Source organism: Candoia aspera, chromosome 5 (genome assembly GCF_035149785.1).
Source record: "Candoia aspera isolate rCanAsp1 chromosome 5, rCanAsp1.hap2, whole genome shotgun sequence".
NCBI classification, from domain to species: domain Eukaryota; kingdom Metazoa; phylum Chordata; class Lepidosauria; order Squamata; family Boidae; genus Candoia; species Candoia aspera.
Window position 1 is genome coordinate 104537086 of NC_086157.1, and position 26635 is coordinate 104563720.

General features: G+C 39.3%; 1 protein-coding gene across 1 annotated transcript; it reads left to right on the plus strand.

The window, feature by feature from the left end:
- On the plus strand, nt 1-26286 carry PCF11 (PCF11 cleavage and polyadenylation factor subunit). Its single transcript, XM_063305889.1, has 16 exons — nt 1-560; nt 5046-5171; nt 6617-6805; nt 7047-7256; nt 8578-9650; nt 9799-9988; nt 10073-10517; nt 10663-12389; nt 13288-13390; nt 14914-15033; nt 15539-15647; nt 21437-21620; nt 23484-23639; nt 24161-24253; nt 24625-24660; nt 25271-26286. The coding sequence occupies exons 1-16, from the start codon at nt 348-350 to the stop codon at nt 25484-25486; spliced, it is 5190 nt and encodes a 1729-aa protein (XP_063161959.1). The 5' UTR covers nt 1-347; the 3' UTR covers nt 25487-26286.
- The last annotated feature ends 349 nt before the right edge of the window (nt 26287-26635 follow it).

Here is a 26635-nt window from a genome sequence, read left to right on the forward strand (position 1 = left end):
CCTTCCCTCCTTTTCGGAACCATTTCGGATGACGCAGCGGTTGGAGTCGGAGGACAGAAGGCGTTCGCGAGCTGCAGGAGTCGCCGCCGCCGCCGCCATTTTGTGCGTGCGTTTGTGAGGGAGAGGGAGAAAAAGAAACGCGGCTGGTCGAGGAAACGGCGGAGGCGGCGGCGGCCGACGGCTTGAGGAGAAAACGGCGGCGGCGAAGCGGAGGATGCGCTAGAAGAGGCCGGCGGGAGCAGCAGCAGCAGCGACCACAGCGGCAGCGAAGGAGAAAAGGCTCGCCTGGCCTGCCCTCCTCGGCGGGGATCGGTCGTGTCCGCGGCCTGTCAGCCCTGCGGGGGAGAATGTCGGGCGGCGGCACGACGGCGTCCGAGGGGGCCGCCAGTGGCGGCGGCGCCGGCGGCAGCAGCGAAGACGCCTGCCGCGACTACCAGTCGTCGCTGGAAGACCTGACGTTCAACAGCAAACCGCACATCAACATGCTGACCATCCTGGCCGAGGAGAACGTGCCCTTCGCCAAGGACATCGTCTCGCTGATCGAGGCGCAAATCGCCAAGGTTTTTATATACTCTACGCCGAATACGCTCTCTCTAAACCCCCTCCCTGAACCCAGCCTCCTTCCCATCTCTAGGGCCAGTCTTTCTCCTTCTCCCCTCAACCCGTGTGTTTATTTTTGAGTCAGAGGATTAGTGGGGGGGGGGTCCGCCTATGTGTATGTGTGTGAGTGCGAGATTCAGAGAAGGTCACACGTGAGGGGGAGAAGCAGCAGGCTGGGGGGGCATATTGGGGAGGGAGGGGAGGGGTAGGCAAGGAGGGGCTGAAGGGCAGAATTGAAGCCTGGGATAGAGCCAGCTAGGTAGCCGAAGGAGCGTACGTTTTGGAGGGAGAGGACCAAGTCAGGCCAAGGAGGGGGGAAAAAGAAGAAGTCCTAAGGAGGTGAAAGGGGAAATAGTTGCAGGCAAGCAGCCTCCTAATCGGGTTCTTCCTTGGATCCCTCCGTTGCTCAAAGTCGAAGTTGCCCTCAGTGCAGACACAACCCTTGCAAAATGTGCCTTCAAAAAGGACATTTTGTGCATCTCCCAGTAAAAAAGGCCAAGTATGCCAGTGCAAGGGTATTAATAAACTGAACTCCAAGTCATACAAAAAGCATGTTTTTCAGGCAGCTGGGCAGTGATGACAGACATGGTTGGGTGGGGGCCTGGATTGTAGTGGTAAGCACTGTAGATGAAGTCAAGGTTAAGGGGGAGAGGCAGAGCAATTTGAAAGTTGAACTGCTAGGGGGCAAGAGTCTAGAGCCACCCCACCCCCGCACGTGGCAGTGCAGCAGTGCTAGGAACAGATAGTCATAACTACTTGCTTTCAGATATTTTTATGGAAGCCAATTTAGAAAAAAAGAGGTAAAGACAATGGATGGATTTTTTAAAAAAAGGTATTCTGTTAAAATCAGAGAAGAATAGGAATCACGTGTGAGAACACTGTAGCGAGAGACAGTTTACAGATAAAGGAAAGGGAATCAAGAATGGTAGAACAAACGAAGGTTAAGGTGGAAAGTGAGACTAGGCCGTAGTTGGCAGGAAAAAAAATATTTATGATGAAATTAAGGCACGAGGAGGATTAGTCCTTTCTGTAGAATAGTTACAAGGAAGAGATAAATCTGCCAAGTTCAGGAAGGGGGCTGATTCTTCCCCAAGTAATTAGTGAAGATGTGAAGGATTTTTAAGCCTGCATAAATTGGATATACAACATGGCGGCCTGGCAGGGATTGTGCAGTAATAACTGCTTGAAACATGCAATTTTAAGTCTCCCAGGTTACATATATCTATTTAATTAGCTGTACCAAATATTTTTAAAAGGATAAAATCATTTGAGGGACAGCTGGCTTAAATTCATGAGACGTGAAAAGGAGTTTTGTTAAGAGGAGTGGAATTTCCTCATTATTTTCAGTGGAATAAATTTCTACAGGTGAAGGAGGATTTTTATGCTCCTGGAATGCTTTTAGTAACATGCATGATAGACTAGGGGTGTGTGTCTGCATGTGTATGCACGATCCATTCCTTGTTAGAGCAGCCCGTTCATGAAGGCATGGAAAGAAATGTTCAACCCTGCCTGCAGGAACCACAGCAGCCTGGCTAATCTCAACATGGCGCCGGAGAAGCATACGATGCAAAAAGAGTAGGCTTCATATTCATCCATAAATTTTCTGACAAAATTCACCTATAGCTTGTGGTACAGGTTTATTCCATCGTTTTTTCTGGGGAGTCTTGGTCATTTAAGTAGAAGGGTAGCACATCTCCATTATAATTAAACATTTCTGCTTTCTTGCTGTTTCTTCCTCCTCACCCATTTTCCTCAGCTTCTTCCAGATCATTGGGTTTTTATTTTGCTAATTTAATCTGGGATATTAAATTATAATAAAATGGAAAGACAGGGTAGAGGATGATTGTTTACAGTGCAGATTGGTTAGTTTCAGTGTGCTCTCTAGAAACCTTCCCTGTTTACTTTTAATATTTTGAGTCTCTCTAGAAGTTCATAACACATAAATTCCAGTTCTGTTATTTGGCTTTGGGGTAATGGGGATGGTTACATAGCTATCCCTTGAGTGTATTTAAAGATACCTAAAATCTGTACTTCTAATTGGATTTGCATAGTTGTCTTTAGTGACCAGGATGAAACGAGATTTGAGTTCTCTGAAAACCACTTTTGAAAGAAAGTATTGTCTGGAGACAATTTCTATTTAGTGTAATGCAGAGTGGTTTGACTACCTTTTTAATAAATGATTTTGAAATGTGTGACTGGTATTAAAAATGTAAATAAAATGTATAAAATATGTATTTGTCTTTTTATTTACCGGGTGTAGTGCAGAATCTGTTACCGAAGTGTTAAATATTCTATGGTGTGGTTTACAGGAAAAAAAGTCTGAGGAAAGCTCAATTTTTAGGGAAATCTTAAGAAAAACACAGACCCACACATATTCAACACTCAATTCATATGATGTTTGAAGGAGTGCACCAAGCATTCTGTTGAGAACTCTGGACATGGTTTTTCTGTAGATAAGCTTTTTTAATTTTATCTCCACTTTCTTGGTGGTTTGAGTTGTCTTTCTCGCCTTCCACAGCTGCTTGATATCTGACTTGGGTTTGCCTCAGCTTGGGTGGACCTCCAGTATATCACAATGCATTTCTGTTCGGTGAATTAACTACTGCAGTTGTAAATCCTGGTTCTCAAAACGTGGCATTCCACTCATTTAAAGCTGGGATTTGCTTTCCAATTTCTAAAAACAGATTCTAGGATAAATTTGCTTCTTTGTTTCACAATTTCACACATAGTTTTCACAGCTTTGTGAATATAATAGGACATTTTCTAATTCTTCAAACAGTAGTTTTATGGCTTAAAAGGGAAATGAACATATACTTTTGGGAAAAAGATTTTAAAGGTCAACTATATTTCATTGACAGCTGTCCTTTACAGTCTTAAGAGCTACCACAGATGGGGTTTAAGAGCAGAGTACTGAAGTGTTCAAGAGGCTTAATACTTCCCATTCAAGAGGCTTAATACTTCCCAATACTTTCGAAGCCCTGTTGTAACAAGTTAAATTCAATCCTAACAGTTTGCACATTACACCTAGTAAATTATTTTCAAGTCCAGCTATTAGGGAATTGATACTTGACAGATGATGATATACATGCCTTACCTGTTCGTTTATATATATATATATATGAAGGCATGTTGTTCTCTACTCTTAACTTCTCCTTAAATGCAGTCAATAAAAGCCACGTGTGGTTATAAAGAGTTGCTGATATGCTTCCCTCTTGAGCAGATTTCAAACGAAGGTTTGATGAAAGGGTTTGAATACTAGTTTTGAGGAAATAAACCCTACACATTTAAGAGCAAAGAAGATAAAATGTGGTTTAGGTTTGTCAAGATTGAAAATAGCTTATGTGTTTGCATCTTCTATAAATATCTTCACAATCTGAGCTATCTTAAAGGGAAAGATGCTAGTTACAAGAACAAGACACTTGCTACAAGGACAGTCAAACAACATATTTGGGCAGTGGAATTTTGGCAATGAATGCAGACCCTCTTAGCTGCTTAATGTTAAACTGCCTGTAAATTTTGAGAATCATTGGGTGTTAAATGGGAATTAAGCTATTTCTGTGTAAAACATCAGTGTGCAGTGTGATAGAATCATTTAATCTCAACAAATCTATACATGCTGATACTTTTTGGAAGCTTGTGGCCCTTAATATGGATGAGACATTAATACTCATTTTGAACAGAAACGGGAAGGCTTCCGCTGTCTCAACAACAATTTGTACTACATGAACTTGGGGCGTGCCTTATGTTCAGAAAAAAGAATCCATCTTGACTCCTTGGGCATTGAGGAGTGTCCAGACTTTGAAGATTGTCTTCTGTGCCAGTCTTTGGTTCCAGTTATTTATAAGTGTGTCTGTTCAACACCATAACACCATTATGGATTTATATTTTTTTGGTTCCAGCTATATGGCTTGCGTATAATTTTGAGAGCGTCTGATTGGCATTTCTCCAACTGTCTAGAATTGGTAATACTTGCATTTGGATTACGGCAAGTCACTTTATTTGAAGCGTGGCTCACCTAACAACACTGGTATTCACCATCTTTCTTTCCACTGAGAATTCTCCCCTTCATTTTGTGAGATCTAGTTAATTGATCCATGTCCCATTTTATAGAGATCACAACAGAAACTACTGTGTGTTCCCTCAAAGTATAGTCCAATAAGATGTGAAGTGGCTCATTACAAGACCCCAATAGTTAATTTTTCATCATGGGCCAGTACTTTCTGCCACTGAGAATCACCTTAAAGGAAAACCTAATGTACCAAATAATAGCTGCATTGGTATCTATTGATTCTTTTAATAGTTCTAAAATTAGTAAATTACATTTTTGTTTGTAATTGTTACATAGCAGGGATACAGTGATCTAGGGTATGGTAATTCCTTGATTTAAAAAGATCAAAATGTTTTTGTTACAGCTAAATGTCTCAGTTTTCTTCTTATTACTCCAGGCTCCTTCTAATGAGAAACTTCCTGTTATGTACCTAATGGACTCCATTGTCAAGAATGTTGGACGAGAATATCTTGCTGCATTTACTAAAAACCTAGTTTCAACATTTGTTAATGTGTTTGAAAAGGTATATATAAATGTGCTTCCCTAAAACGTTTAAAATTGCTCTTGTATAAATAAGGACGTGGCACATTGTCTTGTTTTTTTGCAGTTGTAAGGGGAAAGAATGCAATTGATCCATGACTTCATTTATTTCACACCCATAAGAAAAAAGGATAGATAGATGGAACATATAGGACATATCCTCCATAAGAAAATTTGCATTAGAAAACAAGATGAATGCAATTCTGTTCATGTTGTTGTGTATTATGCTTTCTGTGAGTCGCTCAGTAGAAAGGGCTGTTAGTAAAAATGCAGCTCATTAAATTTTTCTTGTATATTTTTAGCTTTACAGAAGAATGAGTAACCAAGTGTATGTTTGCATCTTGTTTGTGTTAATTATAAAATAATTTCGAGTTTTATTTATTTAATAGGGAGAAAAGTAAACATTGAACCTGCCTGCCAAGATTTATAAAGATTTATTTTGATCACCCTTTCTCTAGCCATTTCAGTTTTGCATACCTGACTTAATTTAGGGCAATTGATCATAGACAGTATTTTTAGCACTAATTTGCTTGATGAATTTTAAAGATATCAAAAAAGGCAGAGTTTTCCTTTACAAATGTACTTTGCTGTGAATGTTAAAGGAAATTGAAGTAACATTTCCATTTCAGTAGGGTATGGTTGAAAGAGGCTAAAATATCTGAGTTGCTTAAACATTCAATCAATTTAATCTTACATAAGGTACAGCATTTTGCCTTACCAACTTTCAAAATAACGGCAATTGTATTTCTGTGTGACCTATAAAGCTGTAGGTGATGGAAAAGAATTCATCTTTTGACTGAGCTCTTTAGAGTTGGGTTCTTTGCACATTTACATACAAAAAAGCTTTGCCTTCAGTGCAGTAGTGCAGCCTCTTCAACCTGGCACCCTTCAAATATGTTGAATAACAATTTCCTTCATGCAAACGCAGCAGTGGACATGCTGTCTCTGGATAATGGGAACTCCAAATCAGGGGGGGGGGAACCCTAAGGAACTGATGAATATGCTTGTGTTTGGTTTTCATCATCTGATTGGAATACACCAAATAGTAAAAAACAGGAAATAATTATTTTATCCATGGATGCTGAGAACTTGTTTTGTGAGATATGTCAGCTTCCAGTTGGTGGTAGATACATTTTAAAAATAAAATAGGATATCACTGCTATACCTCTATAAGTCAGATCTGAAAGATGAAAGACAGACATTTGACTGCTCAAATGTGTGCTGTATTGTCTGCGTATTAGTATATCAACAGAATGTAGTACTTGTTTCAGTTGTGCTCATTGGAGTTCTATACTCTTTTCACTGGAACTTGAGTACACAAATGAACAGGGTATAACCATAGAACATCTATGTGATCTTGAGTTTTAGAAGGAAGGATAACATGTTATATTGACTTAACAAGCCATAGAATTGTTCTGTTGTTCTTAGGTGGATGAAAATACTAGGAAAAGTTTATTTAAATTGCGTTCCACGTGGGATGAAATTTTCCCTTTGAAGATTCTCTATGCTCTCGATGTGCGGGTGAATTCAGTTGATCCTGCTTGGCCTGTTAAGCCGCTACCCCCTAATGTGAATACTTCTAGCATCCATGTGAATCCTAAGTTTTTAAGTAAATCGGTAAGTTTCTCAAACTAATGTTAGTGTTTTTAACTGTGGCTTGGCTTTAGCATACCATGAAATGATACTTGAATGTCAACAGTTAAGGCAAAGAACTATCACAGATATGCTTTTATGTTGCATGATATGCCTGATACACATTCTAATTTATTTGTACAAATAAAACTAAATTACATAGCTATGAATAATAGCTGTTTTTCTTTGTAAGTAAGAATCATGTTATTTACCATTTTCTTGGTAGCCTGAGGAACCTGCTGCACCTAGCTCTACAGTCTGTTCTCTTCCTGTGTCCTGTTCTGCTGTGTCCTCCACTCCAGTTGTTCCTGAAATACAAAAGAACTTAACACAAGAGCAGCTAATAAGACAACAGCTGCTGGCAAAACAAAAACAATTGTTAGAACTTCAACAGAAGAAATTAGAACTTGAATTAGAACAGACAAAAGCACAGCTGGTGAGTAAGATGACTGTGGCTGCTCTAATGTTTCAGGAACGGATTCTTTTCTGGTTCCTGATAAGGCCGGTTTAGCTTTGTGGTGCTTGCAGCCTATTCCTTTTACTTTTAATAAACTAATAGAACTTCTGGTAGAATGTATTTTTCCTAGTTATTAATCATTGCTAAAGTGCAGATGATAACATGTTAACAAGGTGGACGTAGAGACTCACAGATAAAACTTCTCTTTCGTGGGAAAACCACCTGTTCTTGTACGTGTCACGATTGATATGTAAATTGCACGTAACCGGTGCAGCATCTTCCACATTCAGTACAGCCCTGTGCTTCACATGGGATTGTTCCTGCTCTGCTTGCCACTAGAAATGGTAGATTTAAGCTGCAGATTTAACGTATGACAGAGGCTATGTATGAGGATCACCAATTGTATTACAAAAGAAGTAGAAACAAGGTGGAGGATCTTGGTATATTTGTCTTCCTGAATGAAGAATTTCTATGACATACTTTGTAACGTGCTGCTGGAAGGTCTTAGGTTTAGAATTTTGAACAATTTTCATATTGTGGTATCATGCAGAACATTGAATCTAAATGACTGGATTGCAGAGCTTATATTTTGAAGACATTGTGAAGTAGTATGAATATTAGTTTCAGATTTGTGCTCTTTTATTAGCGTTACTGAAAAGCTAGCTGTAAAAATATATTTACATCTTTTACCACAATTAGATACTGAAAACTTTTTAATACATTTCAACTTACTGATAGCTGTGGGAAGAAAATTGACCCCAAACCTATGTTTATGTTGTTTATCATAAGCATCTAAATATTATTACATTGAAATTCTGGAATTAGTTGTTACATAAAAGTAATTTCCTTATGCAACTTACATTGTTTTACAGGTAGTCCTCCCTTAACAATCACAATTGGGACAGGCAACTCCATTGCTAACTGATGTGGTTGTTAAGCGAGACATCACATGACCGCAACTTGTGATTTTACTGCTGGCTTCTCCATTGACACTGCTTGTTGGAAGCCGCCTGTGAAGTGCACAAATGATGATCACATGGCCATAGGACACTGTGATGATTGTAAACACCCGCCAGTTGTAAAGCACCCAAATCTTGATCATATGACCATGGGGATGGTGCAGCAGTCCTAAGTGTGAGGACCAGTCATAAAGTTACCTTTTCAGCGCTGTCTTAACTTTGAACAGTTGCTAAACAGAGCAGTCGTTAAGCAAGGACTACTTGTATATTGTTGAACAACTAAGAGAAATAAAATGGTGCTTGTGTCTGAAATTCTTGTTTCCCCTTCCTCCTCATTTTAGGCTGTTTCCCTTAGTGTTCAGCAAAGTGGATCTACTCTGGGCCAAACATCCTTAAAACAACATGTGCCACAGCCACCTCACATACCAGTTAAAGCTCCCCATCAAGTTTGTCTGCCACCTGAGAAAAACCGTTTGTCTCCGCTCCATGATGCCAAAATAGCCAATAGAGATCCTCGTCTTAATAGAACAAGTCAGCACTCTTCTCATTCTAAAGATCAGAGTCATAGGAAAGACTTCATAATTAATCCAGTCAGTCAGCCTGACCCGAAGACTAGCAAAACTCCACAAAGTGAAAAGCAAAATACAACAAAGCAAGAAAAATTAAAACAGAATGAGAAACTGCAGAAGAAAGAGTTTGATCAAATAGATGCAAAATTAAAATCAAAATCACCATCTCCTTTGCAAAATAAGCTGCTTCATGTTAAAGAAACCAGAAATCAAGAATGTGAGAATCCCAGAGTCCTGGAAATAAGCAAGAGAGATCCCAGATTAAAAAAACATCTTCTAGAGAAGCCAGATGGTAAAGATGATGACATAAAAGAAAAAAGAAGAAGTGTGGAGAGAAAAGACAAAGAGGAACATAGATCAGTTGGTGGTAGAAATAAAATAATTAATGGCATTGTACAAAAGCAAGATCCCAATACAGAAGAGTCAGAGAAACAGAGTGGAAAACCAGGAAGGTCAAGTACTAGGAAAAGGTCACGTTCTCCTAGATCTCGATCACCATCTGCACATTCTCCAAAACGAAGAGAAAGAAGGTCACCTAAAAGAAGGCTCAGAAGTCTCTCTCCATCTGGACCTAAGATAGGGAAACCACGGCAGTCTGGGCCAAAACAATCCCATGTAGAAGAGTTTGCCTCAGGAGCACGGGATGAAAGAAGCTCTAATAAGAGGAACATTAAGCAGGAAGTGAGAGATTCAAGGAGGCTGAAGAAAACACATGAAGACCGACCACAAGAAGGAATGAATCAGCATTCTTCCAAGTCAAATTCAGAACCCAAAGAAAATGTGGAGAATTGGCAAAGTTCCAAATCAAGCAAAAGATGGAAATCTGGCTGGGAGGAAAATAAAAAGTAAGTTGATGTTTATGAGTGGCAATTGATTAGCTAAGTGTAAATCTAAAATTACTGCTAAAAGATGTCTTTATAAAGAAACAAAGTGAAATTTCAATTCCTGTGTGTAGGGAAAGTATGTAAAGTAACATGTTTCTATTGCTTTCAGTCCTCAACTTACTGAAGAGCATCAAGGACTTTGTAAATCACCTCATCAGAGGCACAGGGATACATGGGCAACTAATAAAGGAGTTCCTTCCCCTCGCACACCAAAGCAGCAACATCGATTAAGTGTAGATGCTAATTTGCAGATACCCAAAGAACTGACCTTGGCAAACAAGAGAGAGATACTTAAGAAGGTAATATGTTAACCTGTTCTTGAGGATTACTTTTTTCTTAAAAGCATTAAGAATTAACTCTTAATGTTTTCTTTTGACACACAGGCAAATGAACGTCTCTCATCTGGTGAAATAACACAGGATGATTTCCTTGTTCTGTGTCATAAGATTCGCCAACTTTTCCAGTATCAGGAAGGAAAGCATAGATGCGAATGGGATAATACAACAGGTGAAAAGGGGATTTCAAAAAAGAAGCCCTTATTGTCTGAATCAGATTTAATATATCATGAACATAAAGCTAAGCTAAAAAGAACACAAGTTCAACATTCATTTCCAAGACTCAATATGATAGATGCTGAAGAAATACTAGACTATCACTTAACTGATGGATTTCTTTCTGGAATGGACTGTGAGCAAACAAAAAACAAATGTGGGGGTCAGTTTGGTGAAAGATCAAGGCGACATTCCCCCGTTGGTGGTAGCAGACCATACTCTGATAACTCCCCACATGATGGCAGGAGAAGACATGATGAGCCAAATGCCTCGAAAGGTAAAAGTGTTTTGGAAAAATACTATCAGTATTTATATTTTAGTGAAGGAAAGCCAGTCAGTATATAATTGAGCTATAGTGGTGTACGTGAGCTTTATATAATGGATTTAGTGATTAATAAACATAATTTTAATCTATCTTAAAGGTCTTCGAGAAGAGCAGAGGATCAGTGACATTTTCAAGCGAACAAGATATGAAGATGCAGAGAAACCGTTCACTGACCTTCAAGGATCACGATTTGGGGTGTCTGATGGAAAGCAAAGATTTAGTTCATTGATTGAGGACAGATCTCATTTTGAGGGTTCTCCTAGACATCCTGGCACAAGGGCAGGTGGAGATGGGCAAGTTGGTCATTTTGAAGGACCAGTTAATGCAGCTTCTCGAATTGAAGGGCCACAAGCACAGACTAATTTAAGGTTTGAAGGCTCTCTAGGTCAGCCAGCCACTCAGTTTGATGGGCCCCCAGGACAGTCTGGAGGAAAAGGTTCTCACATGTTTGATGGCCCACCAGCACAGCTTGGTGGTGGTCCCTTGAGGTTTGATGGGCCCTCAGGGCAAGTTAACACGGGGAGTGCTATACGGTTTGAGGGTCCAATAGGACAACCAGGGGGAGGTTTAAGATTTGAGGGACCTTCAGGCCAATCTGTGGGTGGAATGAGATTTGAAGGGACCCATGGTCAACCCTCAGGAGGAATGAGGTTTGAGGGACCTCATGGTCATGCAACTGCTGGTATTAGGTTTGAGGGTCCTCATGGCCAATCGACTGCTGGAATGAGGTTTGAAGGGATGCATGACCAGCCGTCAAATAATATAAGATTTGATGGCCAACCTTCAGGTGGACTGAGGTTTGAAGGGCCTCATGGCCAACCTTCAAATGCCATAAGATTTGAAGGACCTCATGACCGGCCAGTGGGACCTCATGGTCCACCAGGAGGTGGAATGAGATTTGAGGGACCACATGGACAGCCTGTAGGACCTCATGGTCAACAAGGATCTGGTATAAGATTAGAAGGCCCGCTCATGCAATCAGTGGGGTCCCTTGGACAACCAGGAAGCAATATGCAGTTTGAAGCACCACATGGACAGCCTATTGGTCCTCATGGGCAGCCTGCAAGTGGACTGAGATTTGAGGGTCCTCATGGGCAGCCTGTAGGGCCACATGGTCAACCCCTTGGCTCTAGGTTTGAGGGGCCTCATAGTCAGCCTCTGGGGCCACATGGGCAGCTGGGAATTACTCCCAGGTTTGAGGCACCTTCTGTTCAGACTGGAGGTGGGCTTAGATTTGAAGGGCCTATTAACCAGACAAGGTTTGATGGCTGTCAGTCAAGATTTGATGGTCAACCTGGTCAGCCATCAATTTTACAAAGACTGGATGGATTACATGTACAGCCTGGCCCAAGGTTTGAAATGGTTCCTACTCAACAAACACCACCTCGATTTGATGGTCCACCTGGTCAGCAGGTCCAACCCCGTTTTGATACAATACTTCAGCGGTTTGATGATCCTCAACATCCGGCAACACGATATGATATCCTCCTTGGTCATCAAGGTCCAAGAATTGAAAATGTAGCCAACCTTCCTGCCTCAAGATTAGATACACCACCATATGGACAAACTGGCCCTTACAGTGAAGCTCCCAGTCAGCCACCTTATAATGGGGCATCACAAGGAATGCAGTTCCAGAGACCTGACCAAATATTTGATAACCCCCAAGGACCAAACTTCAATGGCCCACCTGTTTCTGGAGCACAGCACTTTTCTAATACAATTAACAGGGCACCAGGACCTTTTTACGATGACAAGAATCTTCAAGGCCCCCAGTTCAGAAATTTTAGTAATATGGCAGTGGGAAACGTTCAGCCTCCACAGCAGGTAAGAGTGTTACGGTGTTTCTGTTGGACTATTCTTCCGAAATTAAATCTCTACCTTCAGTTGGCAGCAAATTATTTTTCACTGAGATTTACTTTTTTATTTTTTGTGTTTGTACCTTTGAGTCAGTCTTAATTCCCAACAACTGCCTGGACTAGTCCGTATAGTTTTCTTGGCAAGGTGTCGGAAGTGGTTTGCCATTGCCTCCTTCCTAGGGCTGAGGGAGTGAATGGCCCAAGGTCACCCAGCTGGCCTTGTGCCCAAGGCTGGACTAGAACTCATGGTCTCCAAACTGGCTGCATCTTATTAAGAAATACTTAACATTAATAAAGTTGTAAAACAATACAATTAAGTGACTCAAGCATTTTCATTGAAGCTGATTGATGCCATGAAAAGTTCTGAATCTTGATTATTAATTTCTGACACAACGTCTGAAATGTTTTTGTTAGCATTAAAAACTTTTTACAGTATATTGGTATTCCTAAACTATTTCTTTGCTTTGCTAAATTTCTGTGCATGCAAAATTATATCAATAAAACTAGTGTAATCCCTTAAATTCATAGCTAATTTCATTGGCTAAATGAATATTATACATAATTTAGCAGTTGAAGAAAATATGATCACCAGTATTCTTTTGGGGAAACCTTGGGAGCAAAGCAAAATTACATTTTTTTTTAGATTTCTTTTATCCCACCTTTATTATTGGTGGCTAGCTTATATAGATTGTATAAAAGGGTTTTAAGAAGGATGTTTAAAATTTAATATTTATAACGTTATTGATAACACTTTCATTTCTGTAAATGGTTTTATATTCTGTTCATGACCGAAATAAAAATTTGTTGATTTTTGTCTTTAATGAGGAGGAGAAAAGGCATTTGAACAGGGTTGTTTCTCTTCACAGGTATCTGTTCTGTCAGTATCTTCTGGCCAGCCTTTCAGTCAAGGGCAGCCACTATTGCCGGTTCATACACAAAATCCTGGAGGTTTTGTTCAAAATCAGCCAGGTTAGCATTTACTTTTTTGGGGGGTTGTTTTACTGAAATACTACTTTATTTGAAACTTGAATAGGAATATTTTGTCTATATGGAGTTCCAAAGATGTGTTCAGCAGCAAGGGTCGGTACAACTGCCTGAAATTTTAATCTAATTCAGTTTGGTATCAGAGGGACTCTAAGGTAAAACTGGTGCGTACATCCTGCTTGTAGATAAGATACTTACGTACAGGTACTTTCTTCCCTGAGACAAGATGGGTAAGAAATTCAGAGTTCAAATTACAGTTCCTAACTGCACCCTAGAAAATGATCTGTACCCATTTGGATTGTGGATTTATGATTCTTGAACATAAAGTAATTCCCCCCCCCCATGTTCAACAATCACTGAAAACAAAAAAATTGTAACGATTGCTGTAGCTCTGGATTGTGATCTGTGATAGCAACAGGAACTTCATCCACTCCTGAAACTTTTGAAGATAGCAGAAATAAATAGTGATGGTAGGTAGGTGGCATATAAAAAAGGAGATTGAAGGGAGGTAGTTAATCCTTTGAGTGCTGGATATTAGCAGTTCAAAGTTTAGTTGGACTGCAGGGTTAGAGTGTGTAAGAGCTGTTTTGAAGTGTGCAGTACGCAGAGCAAAATGAGAGCAAAGGAGGATTAAAAATGGCTTTATGGGTTCTGATTTGAATTTTCTAGAACCTCAAGTTTACCAACCAGAACCAGATCTTTATTTAAGAATGTCTGCTATAAAATGGTTTCTAAACTATGGCCTATTTTTTCCACACTCTAAGAATATAACTAATAAATTTCAGTTTAGTACGTATTCTCTATATTTTAAGATAGCTTTCAGAGATTCTTACAGTCTGACCAGAGTTACATTTGTTTATATGTTAATAAAAACATATTTGTATTACTGTGGATTAATTTCTAGGTCTGAATTTATTAAATCTATTTCTGTGCAGATTTATTTAAATACTAAGGTTTCCAGAACATCAGAAGCAGAATTAAATTTGAGTAAAATAAATTGGTATTCAGAAAGCTATATTTTAAACATTATTAAAATAGACATAATTGTACCCCTGATCCATGAGGCTTTTTATGTACCCATTGTGATTTTTTACTTTCAACTTCTAGAACAGTGTATCGTAATACAGATAGTTTTTCAAGTTCCCCTTTAAAAGAAGAAAGCCATATGTATCTATGACCTCCAGTTTGGAAGAATAAATCCTAAGGATTTTGGGGCACACAAAACCATTTCAGCATTTCTTTATCACAGTCTTCTATAACATATGTTTGATAGATTCTCAAATGCTGTTTCTGCATTTATACATGCAGGGTTATTGTATAAATTAAAGTGGGAAGGTGGTTAAAGTAGTACTTAGAAGTTATTTTAAGAGGAGCTAAAGTTGAAGGTGGAGAAATGGATCATTAATGATTTTGTTTAACTTTTGACAGTTAATTATTTAAGATACTTGAATTCTATATTGAGTTTCTGGAGTAATATATTGTAAAGTGACATTTTCACCCATTTCTAGGGAACATCCCACTTTCCTACCCTGATAATCATCTTGGACAACTTGATGTGAATGAGTTGTTCTCAAAACTACTTTCTACGGGAATCCTTAAATCTTTACAGCCCGATTCATCTTCATCACGTAAGTACATCCTTTTCACTGTTTGTGTTGAATTTCCTTTCTATTTTAATCAAAATTTTTGAACAAGTTCAAAAGTAATGAATGTTCATAGCCACCATTCAGTATGAAGTATAAAAAATAATTTGGTTTTCTTTTTTCTGGGTAGAAATTGACCTGTTGAAAGTGGATCTTTCTTTTGTAAAAGCTTAGTTTTTAAGCCTATCAGTTGGAAATAGTGTGTATATATATGATTGCACAAATGTGTGTACGGTACTTCCAACTGATACATATCTGTATGTGTGTAGAGGTATATATGTATATAAAGAAAGTTAAACCAGGAGATAAAGTTAGATGTATTAAAAGAAATTTATCACAATCACTGTCCCTGAACACTTTACATTTTGGAATACTAGTCAGAACAATGCTGATCTTATCAGATAAAGCTATTTTAACTTTTTTTTAACAGTTAAAATTGTAGAAGCAAAGGTTATGTCCCAGTACTTAAAAATACATCTCATTTATTTAGAAGTCAGTGAAGTTTCAACTCAGCCAACTCCAGAGGAAGAAGAGGATGATCAAGATCAGAATGAGGATGTCCCAGACTTAACTAATTTTGTGATAGAAGAACTAAAACAGTATGTGCATTTATGGGGGAAAGGGGGGGTTATATCCAATAGTGTGGTTTAAATAAGTAGTTTCAAAGGAAACAAGGATGTAATTGTAAAAAAATAAATCAGGCAACTCCTGTTCTAAGGGCAGAAAATTGCTATAGTTGTGTATAAATTGAGAATCACTTTGGCATTTTACATACTGTGACATTTATTCAATTAAGCATTAATCATTCTAGATTAAAGGTCCCAAGGTTTGCAGTGGATTTCTTTAACGTGGCATGTTTTTATAACCAGTCTGAACTGTAAAAAGTTACAAAGCCAGATGCTTTCTGTCAGATATTTATCCTAATTCCATAATGTTCCTCTTCATTAGTTTATTGCCTGTTTCCAGTGCCTAGCAAGTTTATGTTCTTGCAACTGAACAAATCCCTTTTCACATCTTTTATACGTGAACTAAATGTATTTAGCTGCTCTATTTTTTGCCCTCTTATCATTCATACCCTATTCCCTGTGAAGGAAAACTATATTTGTCTTTGATACAGTAATTTTCAGATCCATACTCCTTATTGCATTATACAGTCTAACATTCACTGCAAATCGTTCAGGATTTCAGTCATCAACTAGCATCATTTACATGCAAAAATACACATAAACTCAAATCCCCAACTAACACAATTCTTAACATCGTAAGCACTTCTTATACATTTATCTTTAAACAGCCAAGGAGATAACACACTTTTTCACTTTTTTCACTTCCGATTGTCATTGAACATTGTCATTAAGCCTCCATTTATTCTCATGTGTGCTTTATTTCCATCATATGTTGCTCTTAGTGTGTTCATCGATCCATATTTGGGCAACACATCCCATAATTAAAACCTTTTGTATTTTCTCTAAATCAACAAATGTGCAATAAAATTCCTTTCCCATATTCATACATTTCTCATTGATCTGCTGAAGATTAAAAGCCTGATTTGCACAATTTCTGCCTGGCATAAAGCCATCTTGTACTTCCCTAATTACACTCACTGGCATCTCTGGTGTCTTTTCAATTAGAATTGTGCCAACCCCTTACGTAGGCACACTTAACAAATTAATCTCCCTATAGTTCTTACATTCACTCTTGCTACCTGTCACTTTCAGTGGGGGAATAGTAATGATGTTCTTCCAGCCATTGGCCAGATGCAATCTTCACCTACAGATTAAATAAGTTGCACAGCTGCTCAGTAAGCAGGCCACATCCATATTTTAACATTTCTTGAGTTATACCATCTGTACCTGCAGCCTTACTATTTTTCAACATTCTCACAGCATTTGTGACTTCTTTTTCATCAGTATTTTCATTAGCATTTTTCGTTTCAACTTTTTGACCTACCACTGTCATTTCTATACAAATTTCTAAAATATTCCTTCCAGTATTCCCTAAATGTTTCATTGTGAATCATCACTTTTATTTTTAATTCCATTCATTTTCATTCATCCATTCTCCAAATGGTCCAGTCACTTTCTCTATACTCTGTTGTACTATTCCCATATATCCATTTATACACAGACACACAGAGACACACCCCAATTTGGTTTGGAAACTTCACAGTTTTTCACAACTCACCTCTGGTTCTATTGTTGTCACCTTTCACCGGAGCATAATATGCAGCTATCACCAATCTGGATTCCCACCTCTGTGTGCAGCAAAACAACCTAGGTGATTGTTGTTGTTTATTCGTTTAGTCGCTTCCGACTCTGTGACTTCGTGGACCAGCCCACGCCAGAGCTTCCTGTCAGTCATCAACACCCCCAGCTCCCCCAGGGACGAGTCCGTCACCTCTAGAATGTCATCCATCCATCTTGCCCTTGGTCGGCCCCTCTTCCTTTTGCCTTCCACTCTCCCTAGCATCAGGATCTTCTCCAGGGTGTCCTGTCTTCTCATTATGTGGCCAAAGTATTTCGGTTTTGCCTTTAATCATTCCCTCAAGTGAGCAGTCTGGCTTTATTTCCTGGAGGATGGACTGGTTTGATTTTCTTGCAGTCCAAGGCACTCTCAGAATTTTCCTCCAACACCACAGTTCAAAAGCATCTATTTTCCTTCTCTCAGCTTCCTTATGGTCCAGCTCTCGCAGCCATATGTTACTACGGGGAACACCATTGCTTTAACGATGCGGACCTTTGTTGTCAGTGTGATGTCTCTGCTCTTAACTATTTTATTGAGATTTGTCATTGCTCTTCTCCCAAGGATTAAGCATCTTCTGATTCCCTGACTGCAGTCAGCATCTGCAGTAATCTTCGCACCTAGAAATACAAAGTCTTTCACTGCTTCTACATTTTCTCCCTCTATTTGCCAGTTATCAATCAAGCTGGTTGCCATCATCTTGGTTTTTTTGAGGTTTAGCTGCAAGCCAGCTTTTGCACTTTCTTCTTTCACCTTCATCATAAGGCTCCTCAGTTCCTCTTCGCTTTCAGCCATCAAAGTGGTATCATCTGCATATCTGAGATTGTTAATGTTTCCTCCAGTGATTTTAACTCCAGCCTTGGATTCCTCAAGCCCAGCATGTCACATGGTGTGTTCTGCGTACAAGTTGAATAGGTAGGTTGAGAGTATACAGCCATACTCCTTTCCCAATCTTAAACCAGTCTGTTGTTCCGTGGTCTGTTCTTACTGTTGCTACTTGGTCGTTACACAGATTCTTCAGGAGGCAGACAAGATGACTTGGTATCCCGATACCACTAAGAACTTGCCACAATTTGTTATGGTCCACACAGTCAAAGGCTTTAGAATAGTCAATAAAACAGAAATAGATGTTTTTCTGAAACTCCCTGGCTTTTTCCATTATCCAGTGGATATTGGCAATTTGGTCCCTAGTTCCTCTGCCTTTTCTAAACCCAGCTTGTACATCTGGCAATTCTCGCTCCATGAATTGCTGAAGTCTACCTTGCAGGATCTTGAGCATTACCTTACTGGCATGTGAAATGAGTGCCACTGTTCGATAGTTTGAACATTCTTTAGTGTTTCCCTTTTTTGGTATGGGGATATAAGTTGATTTTTTCCAATCTGATGGCCATTCTTGTGTTTTCCGAATTTGCTGGCATATAGCATGCATTACCTTGACCGCATCATCTCGCAAGATTTTGAACAGTTCAGCTGGGATGCCGTCGTCTCCTGCTGCCTTGTTATTAGCAATGCTTCTTAAGGCCCATTCAACCTCACTCTTCAGGATGTCTGGCTCTAGCTCACTGACCACACCGTCAAAGCTATCCCCGATATTGTTATCCTTCCTGTACAGGTCTTCCGTATATTCTTGCCACCTTTTCTTGATCTCTTCTTCTGTTAGGTCCTTGCCATCTTTGTTTTTGATCATACCCATTTTTGCCTGGAATTTACCTCTGATGTTTCTAATTTTCTGGAAGAGGTCTCTTGTCCTTCCTATTCTATTGTCTTCTGCCACTTCCACATATTGCTTGTTTAAAAATAATTCCTTATCTCTTCTGGCTAACCTCTGGAATTTTGCATTTAATTGGGCATATCTCCCCCTATCACTGTTGCTTTTTGCTTCTTTCTTGGGCTACTTCTAGTGTCTCAGCAGACAGCCATTTTGCCTTCTTGGTTTTCTCTTTCTTTGGGATGTATTTTGTTGCCACCTCCTGAACAATGCTGCCAACTTCTGTCCAGAGTTCTTCCGGGACCCTATCTCCTAAGTCCAGTCCCTTAAATCTGTTCTTCACCTCCACTGCATATTCCTTAGGAATATTAGTGAGCTCATATCTAGCTGATCTGTGGGTCTTCCCTAATCTCTTTAGTCTGATCCTAAATTGTGCAAGAAGAAGTTCGTGATCTGAACTACAGTCAGCTCCAGCTCTTGTTTTTATTGACTCTATAGAAGTCCGCCACCTTTGGCTGCAAAGGAGGTAATTAATCTGATTTCGGTGTTGTCCATCTGGTGAAGTCCATGTATAAAGCCGTCTCTTAGGTTGTTGGAAGAGAGTGTTTGTTATGCAGAGTGAGTTGTCTTGGCAAAATTCTATCAGCCTATGTCCTGCTTTGTTTTGTTCTCCCAGGCCATGCTTACCTGTAATTCCAGGTGTCATTTGACTGCCCACCTTAGCATTCCAGTCTCCCATGATGAAAATAACATCTCTTTTAGGCGTGTTGTCCAGTAGGTGCTGCAGATCCTCATAGCACCGCTCTACTTCAGCTTCTTCAGCATCTGTGGTTGGGGCGTCTATTTGGATCACTGTGATGTTAGATGGCTTGCCCTGAATTCGAATTGAGATCATTCTCTTGTTTTTTGGATTGTATCCAAGCACTGCTTTAGCCACTTGACTATTAATTATGAAGGCTACTCCATTTCTTCTGTGGTCCTCTTGTCCACAGTAGTAGATCTGGTAGTCATTTGATGTGAAGTGGCCCTAGGTGATATCAGTTCATAATTTCTGACATAGATTTTAGTTGTTTCATTCTTAAGTAAAGCCTTCCTGCATATATCTATCAACTCCTTTAAGATCAGCCCTTCATCTGTTCTAACATCTTTCACATTTCTTTCTGAAAACTCTCAACATACTAATTTTTCTTTCCTTCATTTGATAATTTATTCCTTTTACATTCCAAGTTGCAATCTTCCATATGCCACTGTAGGCACCAAGTGAGCTTATAGATGTTGACTTCCACTTTCACATACATAAAGGCTTTCACATACAGGTAGTCCTTGAGTTACGGCACTGAACAAAGGGACTTAAGACTGGTCCTCAAAGTTCTGGCTGTTGCAGCACCCCCAAAGTCACATGAACAAAGTTTGAGCACTTGGCAACCAGCTTGCACTTACAACTGGTTGCAGCATCCTGCAGTCACGTGATTGCCATTTGCGACTTTCCCTGCCGACTTTCCACAAGCAAAGTCGATGGGGAACCCAGCAGGGAAGGTTGCGCATTGCTCGGGTAAGCGTCCCCCACCTCTAGCCTTTCTTTGCTTGCACGCACTATGCCCTCCTTACCCCCTTCACTTACAGACACCCTGCGCGCTCTTTCCCTGGCCTCCCTGCGCTCGCTCGCACGCGCGCACCCTTCACCCTCGTTCCCCAGCCTCCCTGTGCTCTCACACACTCCACACACTGTGTCCCTGAGCTTGTGCTGCACTGCAGCACCCTACTCGCACAACTTGTGCAGGGCCTGTACTAGACCTCCCAGGGTCTCCCCCTCTCCCCTGTGGCACCTTTGTACTCTTCCTGGGACTCACTCTGCTTCCTGGCTTCCCACTTAACAACCCATGCATCTGGGGTGACAACAACAACCGGGACTGCCTGGATTGCCGTCGCTAACTGATGTGGTCACGGTGAATTTGCGTTTTAGAGCCGCATTGTTTAGTGATGGCAACTCTGGTCCCAATTGCAATTGTAACTTGAGGACTACCTGCATAACATTTTAGTAAGATAGAGAAGGTATAGAATAGGCTAGCTGCCTCTGTGTCATATGCATTGTTCCCTGCTAACAATAAGACCACTATAGGTCAATTTTGACATATTTTGGCCAGTATGCTAGAAGCCCAATTTTATTCCAAGCATATTCACACTATTTGATTCACGTTAGGTTCTCTAATTCAGAGACAGTCTTGCAAGCCTACATAATGTTGTTCTCATCCTACCAGCTACAAGGTATGTGTAGTGTACTGAGAATTTGAGTTTAACCATCTTCCACCTTGAAAATAAAATTGAACTGAATTTCCATGCCATAATAAGTATTTGAACTTCACAAGTTTCTCCTTCAGGTAGTTGCCATGAATCAGATGCTAAAAGATTTCTAACTTGATATTCCTGACTTGTTTTCAGACGCTACGACAGCGTTATAAACAGGCTCTATACTGGCATTCAGTGTTACTCTTGTGGAATGAGGTTTACGACATCACAGACGGATGTGTATGCAGACCATTTGGATTGGCACTATCGCCAGAACCGCACAGAAAAAGACGTTAGCAGGAAAATCACTCACAGAAGATGGTACTATAGTTTAACGGTAAGCAACCCATTACTCTATATGGTTTGCCATAGAGAATGTTTATTCAGTGTTCTTGGTACATCTTTTCCAAAGGATTGAGGTCGTAACTATATCACCAAAATCAGTGTAACAAAGAATCTTCTAGCATCTTAGAGACGAAGACGGTATCACAGACCATTTCATCAGATGCACAAACTCTTGTCCCAAGAGAGAGAGATTGAGGGGAGAAAAGGGGATAGTATAAAAATGTTACAAGCACTTGAGAATTACTTTTAGGCAGCAACAAGAAAATACTGAAATGCGGTAGACTTTCCTACACTGATAACTTGATAAATGCAGGTAATTGTCCTTGTTTAATTCATGAGGAATACTGTAAAATCTAACAAATTTTAGTTTGCTGTTTTGCAGGGAGATGTGATCTTTGTAATTCCTTTGCTTAAGGATGGACATTTCTAATAATGCATAATTTTTAAAATGGTGCAAGATTCTGCTGGGTTTGCTCGAACAGATTATTATGGCTCTGCCTTTGGAAGCTAAGACAAACATTAGTGTAAGCTGTGTAATTCTTTGAATCTATCTTAAATGAAAATTCTTTAACTGCTCAGCTTTCTTGGGAAAGAGAATTCCATATTTGGTATTAGCCTTTCAGCAGTATTAAATCTGTGACACTTTAATGCTTGGATCATTAAGATCACTTGCTGCTATTGTTTTAATAGGTCTTTGGATACTAATCCAGCTTCCAGACTTAACATACCTTTTTCTCTGATTCATATAAACAACAGTGTGTTCTCTTTGTAATCCACTGCCACATAAGTGCTCTCTGCTGGTGACATCTGGTTACAGCCTCTACCTCTAAAAATAATGCCATATAGCCTTGCAACTGTGTTAAGAAGAAAAGAACATGCCGTTGCAGCAGTTAAATTCTAAATTGAAAAGTTGAAAGCTGAGGTTTTAGTGACATCCGGAGTGAAAGCATTTTCCCCCGCATGCCTGATCTAAACATTTTCCTAGGTGCTATGTCATACATGGACCTTTGGTCTTTCTTTTTTGTTCACAGATGTATTGGTGGTAGGGTTTTCTTGCATGTGGCACCTATCAGGTGAGAACTGGGTGGCCTGAAGTTGCTTGCCTATTGCCCCTTTTCAGAAGATTCAGGGAAGGATCAAAAACGAGATAAAAACTTTATGTTAATACAGGTAGTTCTCACTTACCAACCACAATCGGGACTGGCAACTCTGTTGCTAAGTGACGCGGTCATTAAGTGAAAAGTGACCATGCCAACGTACACATCAGTTCTGGCTGTGGTCATGAAGCAAATCACTGACAGTTACTGAGCGCGATGTTATATGACCGCGACTGGTGATTGTCGGCTTCCTCATTGACTTTGCTTGTTGGAAGCTGGCTTTCATGGCGATCATGTGGGATGCTGTGACCGTGATAAATGTGTGCCAGTTGCCAAGAGCCTGAATCGCTATCACATGACCGTGGGGATGCTACAACGGCCGCAGCTTCGAGGACCAGACATAAATCTCTTTTCAGCGCCATCGTAACTTTGGTTGTTGAACGAGTGGTCAGTAAGCGAGGGCTACCTGTACATCACTGGGTGTATTGTGTTCCACATGGCTCACTGAATCAAGCACTTGTTTCATATACCACTAGAGAACTCAGATGGATTGAAGAATAAAAAAGCAGCATGTCAGTAGGTCTGTTTTTTTTTCAGGATAAGAAGACTGCACAAACTTGATCCTATTGCTGGAATATGATCATAAAGTACTGTTGGTCAGTGGGAACAAAAGACAAATACATATTCAACAGACAAAGTCATACTACCATTTAAAAATTTGGAAAGTGGGTCAAACATTTTTCAATGTTTTTCTTTAGGATTGGATAGAGTTTGAAGAAATAGCTGATTTAGAGGAGCGTGCAAAGAGTCAGTTCTTTGAAAAAGTGCATGAAGAAGTTGTATTAAAAACTCAAGAAGCTGCTAAGGAGAAGGAGTTTCAGAGTGTCCCTGCAGGCCCAGCCGGAGTAGATGAAGTAAGCATTGCTCTGTAACCTGCTTTCATGTAACTGATGTTTTCAATTTGGAATAATTTTACTGCAATCCTTGGTTTGGCACTTAACGTTTTATTAGCACTTGGAAAAAATAAAAAAACAGATCCGTTCGTTTTACATTGATAAAATTAAAAAAGTCTACTATGAAAAACTACATACTTGGCTTTGTAGATAAATATATTTACAGTAAGATTAAACCCCCCCCCCCCCAAATTATTCTTGGGAAGAAAATTTTGTTCACGTAGCTACTGCTTGTCTTCCTTTGGACTTCACATTTTGGAACTTAGTTGTAGCAGTAATGTAGCATCACGGTCAGCATTTGTAGATGACAATGGATTTTAAAATAATCTCCCAAGTTGTATATTAGTAATAATGATGGTGCAGAATTTTTGCATTTGTCATGGGCCTGCCAGTGTCTTAGGCTGAAAATGCAATTGTTCTGCTACTCACCTGAAAATATAAATGATATGCTGTAGGTATAATTAACTTAAATTGCTTTTCAGAGCTGTGAAATCTGCCAAGAGCAGTTTGAGCAATATTGGGATGAGGAAGAGGAGGAGTGGCACTTAAAAAATGCAATTCGTGTCGAGGAAAAGGTAATGTTGCATCTGTTTGTGTACGCAGAACGCTTAAAAAATGGCTATAATGTCCATTTTGGGCTGATATGCCTTTGTTATTTCTATGAATTTTAGGAATTGGTGTCCCTGAAAATATTCCTTCCTAATCATACCCATGCTAACTTACATCAGTCTACTTCTTTGAGATTGGCCACAGTCCAAAGTAGATTGAATCAAATATAGTGAAATACTAGCAAAGGAAAGGTAACAGCTATAACTTCCTATAGACATAGAAATAGTTTAGAGAAAGAGATGCCTCTGCAGAAACAGATACTGTGTAGCTTTGCAATATACTCTGTGTACCTTTTTGTATATTTGTAAACTAAGATTGGCTTGCTTTCCCTTCATAGATCTACCATCCATCATGTTATGAAGATTATCAAAAGGTAAACAAAACCTTTGCACTGATTTTTGGTGGGCTTATATGTTAACGCTGCAAAAGCTGTTACTTGGGTCATTAGTTCATTGTAATCCTTATTGAGCTTATTTGACTATTGCAATAGGAGCTAACCTGATGTCTTCTAGATCAGGTTTCATATTTCTTGCTGTGGATCATTATTCCCAGGGCTGATTGACATTGAAGGACATCTGAATAATATCTGCATTTTAAGTGTGCTGCCTTGACTGTACTAAAAAAAAAAAAGCTGGGTGACAGTAGGCACTCTCTGTTGTAAAAATCCTAAGTACAGAGAATCTGAAACACCTGTTCAAGATGGTATTAGTGTGATTTTTAAAAATCACAAAGATTTAAGCATGAATTTGCTGTAATAAGCTTTTAAACCTGTGCCATCTTGTGAACCAGTGTTACAACCTCTTTTCTATATGAAAGCTGAAATTCCTAGTATCCTAGCAGAACAAAAGTATTTTATCTGCTCATGAACAGTTAATGAAAGAGTACGCACCGATTGTGAGGGCAGCATTTTACCTTTTTCTTTTTATCGTATTAAAGAAAAATTCAAAGTCTATCCTATATGTGATGTTAATTTTGACTTGCAGACTTCATCATTTGATTCTACCCCATCTCCAAGCAAGACTCCTGTAGAAAACCCACTAAATATTATGTTGAATATTGTCAAACAAGACATACAGGATTCCTGTAACAGCCCCAAAGTCAAAGAAGAACCAGAGGAAAAGCCTAATGATTGCACCGATGGGAATACATCTGAATCTGTTGAAATTAAAACAGAACCTGAAAAGGTTGAGTCGGTTTAAACTGTGGGTTTTTTTTTTAATTACAGAGAAGAGCTTATTGTGTCCTACTGACTCTAGAATGCAAATAATTTTTATATGAATAAAGTGTTCGCCTGGGGCAGGGCCCCAGCTACTGACTTGGTTAATAAATACATTTTTGTATTTGAATTTCTTATTGCCTGCACCGTGTCAGGTGTCTATCGTGTGGAAGTTCTGTAGATGGCGTACAAATTTGACAGGAATAGACTGTATATGTAAGAAAAATTGTACATTTTTTTTTCATTTGTGGAAATGTAAATTATAAATAAAAATATTTTTGCTATCTATGGAGTGTAATGTTTATGCACACCATCCAATTAAAAAACAACACCGCACTTACCTTGGGGGTGTTTTAATGAAACGGAACTCAGGCTTCTCCACAGGGCTTGTGCTTCAATAGGATTCTCACAGAAATGGCAAGGAAGATTCTTTTGCTGTAAAGTTTGATAAGGAGAAAATTACTGTTTGAGAAAAGGTCTTTGAAACATTGGATTGCTTTTCTTAACTACATTCACATTAGACATTTAAAAAGAAAAGTAGGTTTACATAAATAAAACAGTTCTCTTTGGATACTTGCCTACATTTTACAGCTGGTCTAGATTCATAATTTCAACTACTCAGTACATAAAAGCTTAATACTTTTTTTTTCATTTTAGAGGAACAAATGTAAGATTGCTCGTTTGCAACATGGTTAACATTTTTGTTGGTTTATTGGATCTAAATAGTAGAAGAGATTACAAAGAAATGTTAATATTTATTTCGTGTAATAAACTAGAATGAAGCATTTAGCTGTTTTGAGTCTTTATTTCATGGGTTGGTTTGGGAAAATCCAACTTGTTACATAGCATATAAATAATAACTTGGGCCTTGAAGTGAATTGAACTGGATGGAGTTGCACTCAACGCTTGTTGAAATGTTATTCAAGCCCAGGTTTTCTAAAGCAGTATTTCCAAGTTGCAAGGCTACTTGAGGGAAAATCTCTAAATATCTGTCCTTTAAGAAAGCAGCTGTCTGGGGAGTGGGGATTTGAATTGGTATAATACTGGGGAGAGAAAATGTAACTTTGGAAAATGTATATGCCATTCATTCCTTTAATGGCTATGGGTAGCTTACAAGGCGCAATAAAACATC